The following is a 15,201-nucleotide window of genomic DNA, read 5'->3' on the forward strand; positions in this document are numbered from 1 at the left end:
AAAGTCCTCGCTTTGGTATTTCTGATGATGGTACTTCAGTTTTAGATATTCTGTTCTTCAGAGCAATGTTTTTCAACGCGTTCGAGGTGAAGAATTCCTATTAGCAACTTCTATTTTATTCAGGAACCACGATCTTCTCTATCCATTCTTTTCCCAGTCTTTCTTGAGGGAGAATTGTATGTCTTCAGTAGTCATTTTGTGGCAGAGAGTAGCCAAGCCTAAGATAAAAGACCTCCATTTATAAACTGTGAACGTCCCACGAGCCCGCTTTGTGAAAGTAGCCCCATCTACAGTGAAGTGAAGTGCTCAGCTTACAGTAGTGCCACGCTTCGCATGGCTTTGCACATGTGGGGATCGAGTGGCCGACGACTTTACAGTGTTGGCAAAGTTTCACAACCTCTTTCATCCATTTTGTTGGCCTGATGGCGTTACATATCATGGATCATCCCCATTATTGTGAATTAAGTCTCTTAAATGCCTGATTGAAATGCTCAAGCTAGCCGCTCCATATTCACGTCCACTTTTGTGTGGAAAAGCCTTGATAATATAGTCACATTGATATCCATACGCCCATCCTCCACATTTACACATTTCATTATACCACTATGATGGTAGTCTTGATTTGCAGTGTGGTATGTGCAGAGAGAAAGAGGTAGTGTCTTAATGTAAACTGTGTACCACAAATGCCCCCGAGAATCAAACCCAGGTCCTCATTGTGGCAGCTAGGTTCGGGTTCGGGTTTTCTAGGTACTTAGGGATACGTAGTTTACATCAAATATCACACACACACACACACACACACACACATATATATATATATATATATATATATATATATATATATATATATATATATATATATATATATATATATATATATCCATATCTTTGTCAAGAAGATATATGTGTCAGAGGTGGAGGGAACGAGGAAGAAGTGGGAGACCAAATTGGAGGTGGAAGGATGGACTGAAAAGATTTTGAGCGATCGGGGCCTGAACATGCAGGAGGGTGAAAGGCGTGCAAGGAATAGAGTGGATTGGAACGATGTGGTATACCGGGGTCGACGTGCTGTCAATGGATTGTACCATGGAAAGTTTTGTGGGGCCTGGATGTGGAAAGGGAGCTGTGGTTTCGGTGCATTACACATGACACCTAGAGACTGAGTTGATGTACATTGAAGAGACGAAGCTAGCTTCGTCTCTTCGATGTTATCAAATGACATATTTCTCTCTTGTGTCTCCCCTGATGATGTGATTAAGTGCAGGAAAGTGCACTTGGGAACTTATCGTGTTTCATTTTTCTCATGGACTCATAGGAATATCTTGATTACGCGCAAAATTGTGATTCTTTCCAATATATATATATATATATATATATATATATATATATATATATATATATATATATATATATATATATATATATATTATGTATGTTTGAGATATATATTACTATTGTTGAGTTACAGAACTGTAGTTGAAACAAGTAGGTTGAATACTTGTGGATTATACTTTCGCCTATTAAGCCCCTAAGGATGATGGTACGACCCTCGAGCACGACTATACGACCCTTAATGAGTACGACAGTCAAACACCTTGAGAATGACTTCACCTTGTAAGCACCAGGTACACGAACGACCCCTCTTTGTATCTTTACCCTTACGGATCAGGTCGGATCTGACCCCATCATACAATCTGAAGCTTGTACCTTCGTGTTTGTGAGTCGTTGCTTTCGTCTTCACGGGTCGTACCCACGTGCTCGAGGGATGGTTGTTATAACAACGGCTGGTGGGGGGGGGGATAAGGTGGAGTTGTCTTCGAAGGCGATGAACTGCTGTTCCTCTACCTCTTGTGGTCCCGTCAGTCTTTCGTATAAGCTGGCGGTACCACAGTGCACCTGACGCGTACTCCTAGATTTACACCGTTGAACCCTGACGTACCCGTAATAATGATCACGAGTACATCAACACCAGCGGCACTTGGAGTGTAGCATTGACGGTGGATGCGGTGGTGATGGGATGGACCATGCGTTTATGTATTATTATTCACCCCGCGTGTCGAAAGCATGGCCTTAGCGGCCCAACGCTTTCTTCGAAGTCATTTCTCACGAGAACGAAGCAGTCCCAGGGATAGGTTCGAAGGCCTTCTGGCGTGGAAGGATCCGTGGGTTGAAGGCAAGTTAGTTTATCGGCAAAACTAATAATAAGCATAACAGGCAAGCACATTTTTCCATCATTATTGTCCAATATTAATCTCCAGTATACTTGAGTTTCCTTACAGAGGACAGACAGTCATAACATAGATGTGACACTTATACAACATCAACGCTTCATAGACATGATTACATAATTCTTCTGCATTGCCGTTGCAGTCCATCACACATATGTTTCGTTGATTCTCGGGTCTCAGGATGGCTATGTATACAGTCAGGCCACCAACGACGAGCGTCCGGGACTACATCAGGGGAAGGTTGGTACACTCATAATGACTATGGCAGCCAGTCTCGCATCTGCCATTGCTACTAAAAGGAGGAAACGTAGTGGACTAAGCTGGCCATGAAGGTCAGGCTGGATTTCTTGGGAAAAAATGATCCTTCGGGACTTTCTCCTTTTACCTTATGTGCAAGGTTGGGGGCCTAGTGTGTGTGTGTGTGTGTGTAATTACCTGTATGCACTGTACAGGAAGATAGTTTTGCACTCATGGGACCCCATACCTTGAACATTCTTCATTGTCATATACAATTTACACTCGGTATCTTTCTCCATTAGCCATGTCGTCCTTCATTTATTCCATTCACCCACCGCTCTTTTACGTTTTGAAAGTACTTCGTCACATTTTCCTTAACAAGTTTCTTACTTAATTTCATGTTATGTCCTCTAGTTATTCCGTCCCTACATGTCTCAAAGAACTGTTCACTCTGCGTAATCAATGTTTTAAAGACGTTAAGGTTTTTGTGGTCAGGTCACCCTCGCTCTTTTCACATCCAGAGTGGGCAGATTTAAGACATTTTGCCTTTTCCTATCACTGTGTTCTTAATTCTGTTATCATCTCGGTTCCTCTATTCTAGACCTTCTCTATAAGCTCTTTGTGCTTCTTTGGGTACGGTGACCAAACCGGAGAATCATATTGTACTTGTGGCCCTTATGTAGGATGCGAACAGCTAGCTGAATATTATTTTTCCATGAATGCAATTCTAATGGCTGCTTGCAGTTCGACTAAGGTGGGATGTGACGCCAGATTAGGGACTGTTCGTAGATGATAATCATATCGAGACCATTTTTCACTTCCCCCATCCTCATCACTTTACACTTACTCGGGTTGAACTTCATTGACCACGCGTCAGGCCAACTTTGGAGCCTGTCTAGGCTTTTCACTTTCCTCATGAGTTTTGCATCATTTGCAAATGTATTCAGGTAGGAGTCCATACCTTCAGGCAAGTCGTTTACATGGATCAAGAAGATTAATGGTCCCAGAATAGAACCCTGTACCACACCGCTGGTGCTGTCGACCCCTTTTGAGAAAGCTCCTCTATCATGCGTCCTCTCTTCCCTTTCAGTAAGATAATCCCCAGCTTCTTAATCAGCACCCATGCGGCACAGTGTCAAATGCACTCTGACAGTCTAGATGCAAACAGTCTACCCAACCTTCCATTTATTTTTTCCAAGACAGAACTCACTCACTCGTAGAAATCAAAGTGGTTCGGTATACCATGACCTCCTTTCCATAAAGTCGCACCGTCCAGCACTTAGGCAACACCTCCTTTGTAGAAAATCGTCCACTTGCTTTCTGATTACCTCTGCCAGAGCCGTACACACCACACTTGTCAGTGAGAGCGTCCTGTAGCTCAGTGTCTCGTGTCGGTCTCCAGCCTTGTAGATATGAATGACATTTGTCCTTTTGCATCCCATGGGCGACATCATAAGCCGTATTTCAGGAGGTTTGATCACTGTATCTACACTCATTTGTCAACTCGTCTGGTGACGACTTCTTTTGTTTTTTCATCAACACCATAAGCCTTGTATGGGTCAAGTTCCTGTAGTACGCTGTCAAATTCTTTCTTTAAGACGTCATAATGTTTTCTGAAACTTTCTCCCAATTCCACCTCACTGGTGTTGGAGTTGCGTTGCCTTGCAGTGTGAGAAGAGAGAGAGAGAGAGAGAGAGAGAGAGAGAGAGAGAGAGAGAGAGAGAGAGAGAGAGAGAGAGAGAGAGATGGTTCGTCGAGTATAGGCTGCCTTTCGACTGAAAGTGCACAGTTGACACACACACAGTAGAGGTATTACAGAACTGGGAGGATCATAACAGTAACCGGTTAATTAATCATAAAAGATCTTTTAAGATCAAGAAGGAGCTGGATTTTGAGTGTGTGTCAACTGTGCACTGAAAGTGCACAGTTGACACACACTCTTTAATAATGATATCTTTAATAATGATAATGATAATACTTGATAATGGCAGGAGGTAATGGTGACTTGGAAGGTACACCAGCTTCTTCCCGAACGGTGGAATGAGGTCCAGGAGATGGGTGGAGAGAGTAGGGAGGACCACTGTGTTGAGCACCCCCTGAAAACTGGTATAAGAGGGACCGAGATAATATGGCATGCCCTTTTTCTACTACGCCTTATGTACATAGTTGCCCCTCCTCTGTGGTGGATAGGGAGGCAGACTAGGCGGGGAGGGATAGGCGAGATTAAGACCCTTTTTGACATTTGTAATCCTTTTGCTCTACCGTTCACAGGATGAGCATGGTGTGCACAATGAACTGGCCGATGACACAGCGACACAAATGAATCGATGGGGAATGAAAGGTGTGTATGTGTTCGTAAGTCTAGCATATGTGGCGGGAGTGTAGAGGCGATAGATGCGGGATTCCATGATGGTTCTGACGTGCTCCTTCCAGCTTCCAGGTTGGTTTACCGTCCAGAGTGACATCGAGAAACTCGGTGGACTGAACAACCTGGAGGGGGCTGGGGGGCGTCAGTGAGCCAGTAGGAGGGTGGGACGTGGTTGGGAGCGAGGCTGATACACTTGACTACTATCGTTACTTTGGTTTGCCAGTGACGTGATGGATGTTGGTCCAGTTCTTTAAAGCTGTCGAGAGGCGATGCAGTCGGGACAGCTGCTGTCAACGTTGGTGGCGTGTATTTCCACCGAGCAGGTGCATCCATCAGGGCGACGGTGACGAGGACGGGGAAACACAGGGTTCCCTGTCGCTGTGGAACGGTGACGAGGTGGTGTTCCACGGCTTGGCCCCTGGAGCACCACATGGTGAGGGACCGGCCGATGGAAACGGCCATATGAGCAGTGTGTGTGTGTGTGTGTGTGTGTGTGTGTGTGTGTGTGTGTGTGTGTTTCAGCGGCCGCTATATCGAAGGAGGTCCTCCGTGGGCTAATTGCCCGTAGGTGCAGGGCACGCTTCCCGACTGGACGACCCAGGGGCGCATAGGTGTGGGGACCATCATCTTTTGGTCATCTCCCGTAAAGGAAATTTCGTGTGTAGCACCGGTGCCTCCACTTGTATATGTATGTATGCACGTATATATGTATCTATGCCTTTCTCATAGAGTTCGTGATTATATATATATATATATATATATATATATATATATATATATATATGATACACACAGTGGAAGTATAGCTATGAAATGTTTTTCATATGGTAAGAACCATAGAAAAAGTTTGCAAATGATATTGTACACATCATTTTATAATTGAAATAAGGCATAAATATGGGTGAGATATGCAAATGTGTAGCTGTAGGGATGAATACTTAGACTGGTGCTTATTGCGTACCCAGTGACGGAGCTTCCATACATAAGCAGGTGGAGGGCCCGCGGGCCATCCGATGGCTGGCTGGCCTCCTTAGCCAATACAGGACTGGCCCGCTCCCTGCCCGATCCAGCCGCCTCAGACATTTTGGCCGCCGCAACTGGCTGTCCCAGCCAGACCCAGGTACTGCTCCCTCCCTCCGTAGACACGGCTACTGCCTGTCTCGCCGCCCTATACCCCAGCCACTGCATGCCTTCTGAGACACCAATACTGCTCTGCCTTGCCCCAGCCACCGCAACTGCAACCGACCCCGACCTTCCTGTTGCCCAGTCTTTACCTCGCCAGACCCTGACCCCACCGCTGCCCAGTCCTCACACCTCACAGCTTCCTTGTTTCACCGTCCCCAGACCTTACGGCCCCAATTAGCCCCTCCAACATACTTCCCCTATCCTGGCTCACTACTTCAAACCCTATCACTTCCCTCTCACCGCCCAACTCCAGGACAGTGGCCTAAGCCCCTGCTTCTGCCCCATCTTACCACCTCAGACCACAGAACTGCTCCAGTACCTGTTACTTCCTCGTGTGGCTGCTGAAGGGACTTACAGCACCCCCCTACGCAGCCCTCCTGTCCTCACCATCACCCTCTTTCACTGGCTTCTCTTGCCTTTCCAGACGTCTCCAGTCCCCCGTCTTCCTGCAGCGAATCGTACAACTTTTGCCGGGTTCCGACACCCCAGAACCATCTGTTGTCCTGTCTGAACGCCTCAGAACCCGCTCTTGCTTCCCTTACTGCTGGGCCCCTTCCACCACACTCGTTCCCCACAACTGTACCCTGTGAGCGCCTCCTACCCCCCAGACCCCGCTCCTTCCCCACTGTCGCTGTCACAAACCTTACCGGTACTGCATCGTTGTGGTACCCCAGAACCTGTAGCTTGCCTGGCTGTCTTACCGCCGCACATACACAACGCCAACTGCTTGCTGTCACGCCTCAAACCCTCCTCCCCCACCTCCCATGTTAGTTATGACCCTTCGTGCCAACACCAGAATCCGCTAGTGGCCTCTCTCAACGCCCAAGACCCCCCTATTGCCGTGTTCGCGGCTATTCCCTCCCCCTCCCTGGCTAAACCCTAGCTGATCCTCTATGAACGTCTGCCCTGGCATATTGAACCGGGGATGGGGGGCCTCCTCCTCCTTCTCCTCCTCGGCTTGAGTGCCCTCCCGCTACCGAAAGACAAGACAAGAAAACAGTGCAGAGTTGTGGAGGTCATCGTAAGCGCCCAAGGGTTCCGGTTGGTCGCGTGTTTCTGCATGGGTTTAACGCAAACCCGAGTTCTGGCAGATTAGAACATGCATGGAACTTACATAACGTGTCGCGGAGGTGTACAACCCTCTCCCTTTTTTTCTGGCGTCTTGACACTTGCCCCTGGGGCCATTCGGGGCGAGTCCGACAATGTACACATGGCAACCACAGACGTGCCATCTTGATGTACTCCGTAACGGTGGTGTAATACTACTGCGCATGTGGAGGGAACGGGGGGAGGTAGGGGGTGGGGGTGGGACACAGGTGTGACCCAGTATCAGGTGTGTACATGTGGCTGGTGAATTGAGGTGTTGCTGGTGTGTGATGGGGGCGTCTTAATGGCACGTTGGGAGGCTGTGTGATGAATGGCAGTCCTAGTCCCTTGCTGGTTGAGGGCTGCTCTTGTAGGTTGTGAGTGTGGAGAGAGGCTTCCTTGTCAGGTGTGGGGGTGGTCCCGGACAGGTGTGGCTCCCCTGCAGGCGTGGTAAGTGGGGGGTCCCAAGCAGTGTGGTGGATGGAGGTCCCAGACAGGTGAGGTAGGCAGGGGCCCCTGGTAGGTGTGGTGAGTGGGACCACCCTGGCAGGTGTCTTTGAGTGGAATCTCCCGGGCAGATGGGGTGAGTGGGGGTCACTGGCAGGTGTGGTGAGTGGGGCCACCCCGATAGGTGTGGTTTTGTGGGGGATCTTCACCCTGGCAGGTGTGTTTTTTTTTTTTTTTTGTATGGATGGGGAAGGGGTCCCTAGCAGGTGTAGTAAGTGGGGACCATTGCCAGGTGTGGTGAGTGGGAGCCTCTGGCAGGTGTGGTGAATGGGAGCCTGTAGCAGATGTTGTGGCTGGGAATCCTTGGCAGGTATGCTGAATGGTTCTGCTGTCAGGTATGGTATGTGGTGCCCACTCGCAGGTATGCAGAATAAGACCCCTTAATACGCATGATGAGTGATGCCTCCTGGCAGGTATGCTAAGTGGTACCCCCCTGAAAGATATTGCATCGTTGTTCCCTTGGCAGGTGTTCTGAGTGGCTCCCCCTGAATGGTGTCCCCTTGGCAGGTATGCTAAGTGGTGTTCCCTGGCAGGTATGCTTAATAAGTATGAGGTATGCTGCGTTATACCCCTGACAGGTATCTCCTCAGAGTTATGATGAGTGGTACCCCATGACAGGTTTGCTGAATGGTAGCCCCTGTTAGGTATGCTGAGTTATAACCCCTGACAGGTGGAGTGAGTGGTGCCCTCTGATAGTTATGATGAGCGGTATCCCCTGACAGGTTTACTGAGTGGTACCCCCTGGCAGGTATGCCGAGTATTGCCCCCTGACAGGTATAATGTGTAGCCCACTTGCAGGTATGAGGAGTGGATATAATGTAGTGTTTGGTAATAACATGTTGCTTATAAGATGCGAGTCTACGCTCGGTGACATGGATTAAGATTGTGTAAACTCATTCGAGACTTGGTCAGAAATGACCCCCAGAGAATGCCACGCGCGCCGGTTCGAAACACAAGACTACTCGTAGCAACATCTTTGTGTTGTGACGCACTGAGTTGTTTCCTAATATGGCAACGTGTGTTTGTTTAGGTATGGAGATTGGCGGTAAGCGCGTGAAGGTATGTGCATTATGTGGCATGGCCCCGCATGCCCCGTGCCATCGCTCGCATGTGGTTCGTAAGTGGATTGTGGACGTCGGAGCACGACGTGAAGACCTGAGTGAGACGGAAGACTGTTACATGATCCTCCCACCAAAGGCGTCGCCTGGTGTTGGGGCCCCGGTTGTGTCTTGTAGAGAAAGAGGCCGCTGCGCTTCCACTGCCGCCCGTCACCGCCGCTAACGTAGGAATTTTGATGGGTTAGCGAGTAACGTAGGGCGGGTGTCGGCGTGCACCTTAGGCGCTCTTCATCCCGCTCGGGGAACATCGTTATTTAGCGGCTGAGGAACTGCTGGATTAGCTGTCCCCTTGGGAACATTTTGAGTGATTTCATGAAGTGAATTTGTCGTTGTGAGCAATCTGGTCATTTGTTCGCGATGAACTCTTGTGACCTGAAGGACGGGAGGAGAGTTGGTTTGGTGGATGGTTGGCCTGCTGCAAGCTAGAGCGTGGGTTGGTTGGCCTGCCACCAGCCAGGACGTGGGTTGGTTGGCCTGCCACCAGCCAGGACGTGGGTTGGTTGGCCTGCTACCAGACAGGACGTGGGTTGGTTGGCCTTCCTCCAGCCAGGACGTGGGTTGGTTGTCCTGCCACCAGCCAGGACGTGGGTTGGTTGGTCTGCCACCAGCCAGGACGTGGGTTGGTTGGCCTGCTACCAGACAGGACGTGGGTTGGTTGGCCTTCCTCCAGCCAGGACGTGGGTTAGTTGGCCTGCCACCAGCCAGGACGTGGGTTAGTTGGCCTGCCACCAGCCAGGAAGTGGGTTGGCTGGCCTGCCACCAGCCAGGACGTGGGTTGGTTGGCCTGCCACCAGCCAGGACGTGGGTCGGTTGGCTTGCCACCAGCCAGGACGTGGGTTGGTTGGCCTGCCACCAGCCAGGACGTGGGTCGTTTGGCTTGCCGCCAGCCAGGACGTGGGTTGGTTGGCCTGCTACCAGACAGGACGTGGGTTGGTTGGCCTTCCTCCAGCCAGGACGTGCGTTAGTTGGCCTGCCACCAGCCAGGACGCGGGTTAGCTGGCCTGCCATCAGCCAGGACGTGGGTTGGTTGGCCTGCCACCAGCCAGGACGTGGGTTGATTGGTCTGCCACCAGCCAGGACGTGGGTTGATTGGCCTTCCACCAGCCAGGACGTGGGTTAGCTGGCCTGCCACCAGCCAGGACGTGGGTTAGTTGGCCTGCCACCAGCCAGGACGTGGGATGATTTGCCTTCCACCAACCAGGACGTGGGTTGGTTGGCGTGCCACCAGCCAGGACGTGGGTTGGTTGGCGTGCCACCAGGCAGGACGTGGGTTGGTTGGCCTTCCACCAGCCGGGACGTGGGTTAGTTGGCCTGCCACCAGCCAGGACGTGGGTTGATTGGCCTTCCACCAGCCAGGACGTGGGTTGGTTGGCCCTCCACCAGCTAGGACATGGGTTGATTGGCCTGCCACCAGCCAGAACGTGGGTTGGTTGTCCTTCCTCCAACCAGGACGTGGGTTGGTTGGCCTGACACCAGCCAGGACGTGGGTTGGTTGGCCTCCCACCAGCCGGGACGTGGGTTGGTTGGCCTGACACCAGCCAGGACGTGGGTTTGTTGGCCTTCCTCCAGCCAGGACGTGGGTTGGTTGGCCTGTCACCAGCCAGGACGTGGATTGGTTTGCCTGCCACCAGCTAGGACGTGGATTGGTTGGCCTGCCACCAGCCAAGACATGGGTTAGTTGGCGTGCCACCAGCTAGGACTTGGATTGGTTGGCCTGCCACCATCTAGGACGTGGGTTGGTAGGCTTGCCACCAGCCAAGACGTGAGTTGGTTGGTCTCCCGGTGGTGGCCGCCCACCAGGAAATGGGGTACGGCGGGGTCTGGAGCGGACAGGCGGCAACCACTGTAAGGTCAGCATTCACCGAAAAACTACGGGGGAGGTTGGGGATGGGGGGGTGGACAGGGTATAATGGTCTGGGATGGATGGTGGGGGTCTTGTGGGGTGGGGTCCGGGTCGTACGGTGTGTGCGGTGAGGGGGGGATGGAGATGGAGGAGGGGGGGGGGTGTCTTCATATATCCAGTTACCATACAAAAACTTTTAGTAATTTAGATGGTAATATTAAAGTAGCTTAACAACATACCTAATGTTTTATCAGATAATTGAGCATATATATATATATATATATATATATATATATATATATATATATATATATATATATATATATATATATATGTATATACATGTATATATGATGTTTTTATAATAATTCGTTTGTTTTCTTGAAGGATCATGATATTTCAGAGTTTCGTTCAGTATTGCTGGCCTTTCTTAACAATGGATGATGGTGGAAGTAAAATGTGTTGACCGGTCATGTAACCTGAGGGTGGTGTAATGCCAGGCCAGGTCACATGGATGAGCTTGACACCACAGCAACTGCTTGGCCACAGGTCAGGTCAGGTCACAGGAGCGCTCGACGCTCCGGCAAGCCTCTGGCCACAGGGGTCATCAAGAGCGGCGGCGGCTCGTGGTGGGGGGACTGAAAGCATCTCGGACACAAGACCCGCTCTTCTTGGACCAGGGAGACGGTGGCCGGCCCAGCCTCGCTACTGCTACACCGCTGCCCTCTTATCCCTTCTCCTTCCCTCCTCCACTGCCTCCACTTCCTACAACTCTCCTCGTCTTCTTACCCCTCCTCCTCCTCCTCCTTCCTCTTCCTTCTCCCTCCTCTTTATCCTGTTCGTTTCATTGAGATTTCTTCATTTCCAGTTTACATCTGTCCTACCTCAAGCCCCTTCTCCGACATTGAGCCAACTTAGGCCAAGTTGACGTACAAGTGTATTGCTGGGGTTAAGGCCTGGATATGTGCACGTGTTGTAGTGGAGTAGTTATGGCAGGTCGTGAGGCGGAGTGTGTGTGTGTGTGTGTGTGTGTGCCCCCACACTCGCTCTTCGGTAGTTCCAGGTGGATCATCACCCCTCCAGTAGGGAGGGAGGTGCTGCGGCCTACATCCTGGAGCTCTTCTGTGGGAGGGTTATAGGGGCAGCTTACTGACCCAGCTTGGTCAGGCCAGGTTTGCGATGACTTAAGATGGGCATCGTGCATCACTTTATCGCACGTGGAGGTATATTATAGGAAGCGTATGGAATATATATATATATATATATGTATATATATATATATATATATATATATATATATATATATATATATATATATATATATATCCTTAATTGCTAACTTCGTTACGTATAGGATGTAGAGCAATGGTGCACGGAGGTTGGTGGCCATGCGCCGGTGTGGCCATGGTTCTCGTGTGGTATTACCCCGGGAGACCCCAACCTCTCCTGATCAACAAGACTCCCTTTTTTTATGTAGTTTTTACGTAATGTGTCTTTGCTTCCTTGCGACACCAGCCTGGGCTGGCGGTGTCTTCCCCGCCGCCCGCCCGCCCGCTACTGCACGCGTACTCGCTTCGTCGGTTCTCCTGTATCCCACTCGCTCCTCACCTGGCCCGACGCTTGTAGCAGGTCCACCTGCTTGTGGAGTCGTGTGTGTCTGTGTATAGCTAGGATGTAGGATGATACAAGGACTTTGAGTGTGTGTGTGTGTGTGTATGTGTGTGTGTGTGTGTGTGTGTGTATGTGTGTGTGTGTGTGTGTGTGTGTGTGTGTTGTGTGTGTGTGTGTGATAGGGAATGATCACTACAATGTGGGAGGATATCACTGGACGCAGAAGACCGCCTGACACCGAGCCTCAGTCGCCACACGCACAGTTCTCACATTTTCCTCCCTCGGACTTGTGCACACCAGGGCTGAAATCTGGTAGCCAAGGGCAAGACAGAGGGCCCCACGAGGCAGCCCACCGGAACACCAGCCTCTCGAAGGACTCACTGACGAACGGAGGAAAATGCGGGAACACACCCTGTTGGCAGTGGCCCATTAGCAGCCAGAAGTGCGTGTTCGTACCCATAGTTGGGGTAAGGGGGGTCCAGACAAGTGTAGGGTCGGCGTGGGGGGGTAAGTATTGGGCCACTCGTCTGTGTGCGAACATTTCGCTGTTGCTCGGTCGCCTCGTCCGCCTTAGCTCAGTGCTCCTGTTGTCAAGGTGCAGCAGCAGCAGCAGCAGCTCCTCCTACCCAGCTGCCTCCTTGCCCTCGCCAGCCGTGGCAGGCGTGCTTGGGGAACTGCTTCACGCTTTTTTGGTATGTGGGTGTTGGCCAGTCGGCAGTGTGCTGGTGGCCATAGAGAACATGCGGCTATACGGACGCCTGGAGTAGACTGCCGCGGCTCCCCTCATGGGCTCTCCCATACCACCACCAAGTTGTCAAGGCTCAGTTATGCAGGGTAGGTCAGTGCTGTTTCTTCTCGATTTTTGCCGTGGCCGGCCTCTTCACGCGACTGAAAGAGGAGGGGAATATGTATGTGTATATATATATATTTTTTTTTAGTCCTTTTTCACTCGTAGGTTCTTTTCCGCTGGGTCCTCGCTGTGTTTGTCCACTGGAAGAGGTACTTTAGTGTTAGGTGAAGACTTAGTGTGTGTGTGTGTGTGTGTGTGTGTGTGTCTAGCCAGGGAGAGTATATGGGACGATATACTCGTATATAAGGTAGGGAGAGAGGGGGAGGGGGAATGTTGATGACCTGTACGGTGTCTAGTGCTCCTGGCTCGTCATATGTGAATGGCTGCGAAGTTGTATAGGTACTGCTGCAGTGGCCCACCTCCACCCGTTTTTTGTTTTGGAGATTCCTGAAGGAATTTTTATAGTGAGACTTCCCTCCCTCTGTTGAGGCTAGGGTTTAGAGGTGATTAGAAGGTTGTTTTTTTTATATTGACGTTTCGTAAGGGTATATATAGCCATTTTTTAAGGGAATACATAGACATTTCTTAAGAGTATATATTGCTACTTTTTAAGGGAATACATAGACATTTCTTAAGAGTATATAATGCTAATTTTTAAGGGAATACATAGACATTTCTTAAGAGTATATAATGCTAATTTGTAAGGGAATACATAGACATTTCTTAAGAGTATATATTGCCATTTTTTAAGGGAATACATAGACATTTCTTACGAGTATATAATGCTAATTTTTAAGGGAATACATAGACATTTCTTACGAGTATATATTGCTACTTTTTAAGGGAATACATAGACATTTCTTAAGAGTATATATTGCCATTTTTTTAAGGGAATACATGACATTTCTTAAGGGAATAAATTGACATTTCTGTGCGTTTTACATTGACAATTTTTAGGGTTTGTATACAGACCTTTTACCATGACATTTCTTAAAGGGTTCCGTGTTGATATTCTTTAAGGTGTTTTATTAACGTTTTAAGTGCTTTATATTGACATTTTAAGGGTTATATATGGAAGTTTTGTATTGCATCTTTTTTCATTAAGATTTTTTAGGATTTTTTTATATGCTGACATTTCTTAAGGTTTGATCTCGACATTTTTAAGGATTATTGTTAACACTTATTAAAGGTTTATATACACATTTCAAGGGGTTTTGTATTGATAGTTATTAAGGGTTTCGTATTGATAAGTTTTAAGGATTTATATTGATGATTTTTAAGGGGTTTTATTGATGATTTTTAAGGATTTTATATTGATGATTTTTAAGGGTTTTATATTGATAGTTTTTAAGGGTTTTATATTGATAATTTTTAAGGGTCTCGTATTGGCGGTTCTAAATGTTCGTATATTGACATTTTATGATCACTTTTCTTAAGGTTTTATGTTGACATTTTTAAAGTTTTTTATTGACATTCTTAAAGATATTTTTTGATATTTATAAGAATTTTATTTATTGACATTTCTTAGATTTGTATCGACATTTGTCATGGTTTTGCATGACATGATTTTAGGGTTTTATACTGGCATTTCGTCAGGTTTTATATATAGACATTTCTTAAAGCTCATATAGATATTTCTAGATGGTTCATTTTCATTTTATGGTTTGATATTGAAATTTCTAACTGGGTTTATCTTTAGATTACTTAAAGTTTATATTGACGTTTCTTAACGATTTCATGGTGACGTTGCTCTTGGATTTAATCTTGGCGTTTCTGAAGGTTTTATGTTGATACATAAGGTTTAATGTTAATGGTTTCATCTTGATATTTCTTAAGGTTTTATGTTGATACTTAAGGTTTACTGTCAAGGGTTTAATCTTGATATTTCTTGAGTTTTATGTTGATATTCAAGGTTTAATGTCAAGGGTTTAATTTTGGCATTTCTTAAAGTCTAATGTTGATACTTAAGGTTTAATGTCAAGGATTTAAGCTTGATATTTCATAAGGTTTAATGTCAAGGGTTTAATCTCGATATTTGTTAAGGTTTTGTGTTGTTACTTAAGGTTTAATGTTGACAATTGTAAAGGCTTTTGTACTGACATTTCCAAAGAGTTTTTATTATTACATTCATCTGTTTATTTTGACTTGAGGTTCTTATCGACATTTCTTAATATAGTCATTTCTTAAGGGTCCTAAAGTGAGATTATGTAAGGATATTACTTTAAGAG

General features: G+C 47.8%; 1 protein-coding gene across 5 annotated transcripts in view; it reads left to right on the plus strand.

Moving 5' to 3' along the window:
- The window catches only part of LOC139757156 (mothers against decapentaplegic homolog 3-like), a 231,799-nt gene that overhangs the window by 62,641 nt on the left and 153,957 nt on the right, over window positions 1-15,201 (plus strand). The window contains exon 1 of one of the 5 annotated variants that reach the window (XM_071677258.1): window positions 12,750-13,017. The exons of 3 other annotated variants lie outside the window; for them this stretch is intronic. In XM_071677258.1, coding sequence (XP_071533359.1) covers window positions 12,969-13,017 — 49 coding nt within the window. In that variant the 5' untranslated portion in view covers window positions 12,750-12,968. Of the gene's footprint in view, window positions 1-12,749; window positions 13,018-15,201 lie in introns of those variants that run through there. One more of the 5 variants, XM_071677261.1, reaches the window with a different exon arrangement.

The sequence above is a fragment of the Panulirus ornatus genome, chromosome 25 (assembly GCF_036320965.1).
Source record: "Panulirus ornatus isolate Po-2019 chromosome 25, ASM3632096v1, whole genome shotgun sequence".
Lineage (NCBI taxonomy): Eukaryota > Metazoa > Arthropoda > Malacostraca > Decapoda > Palinuridae > Panulirus > Panulirus ornatus.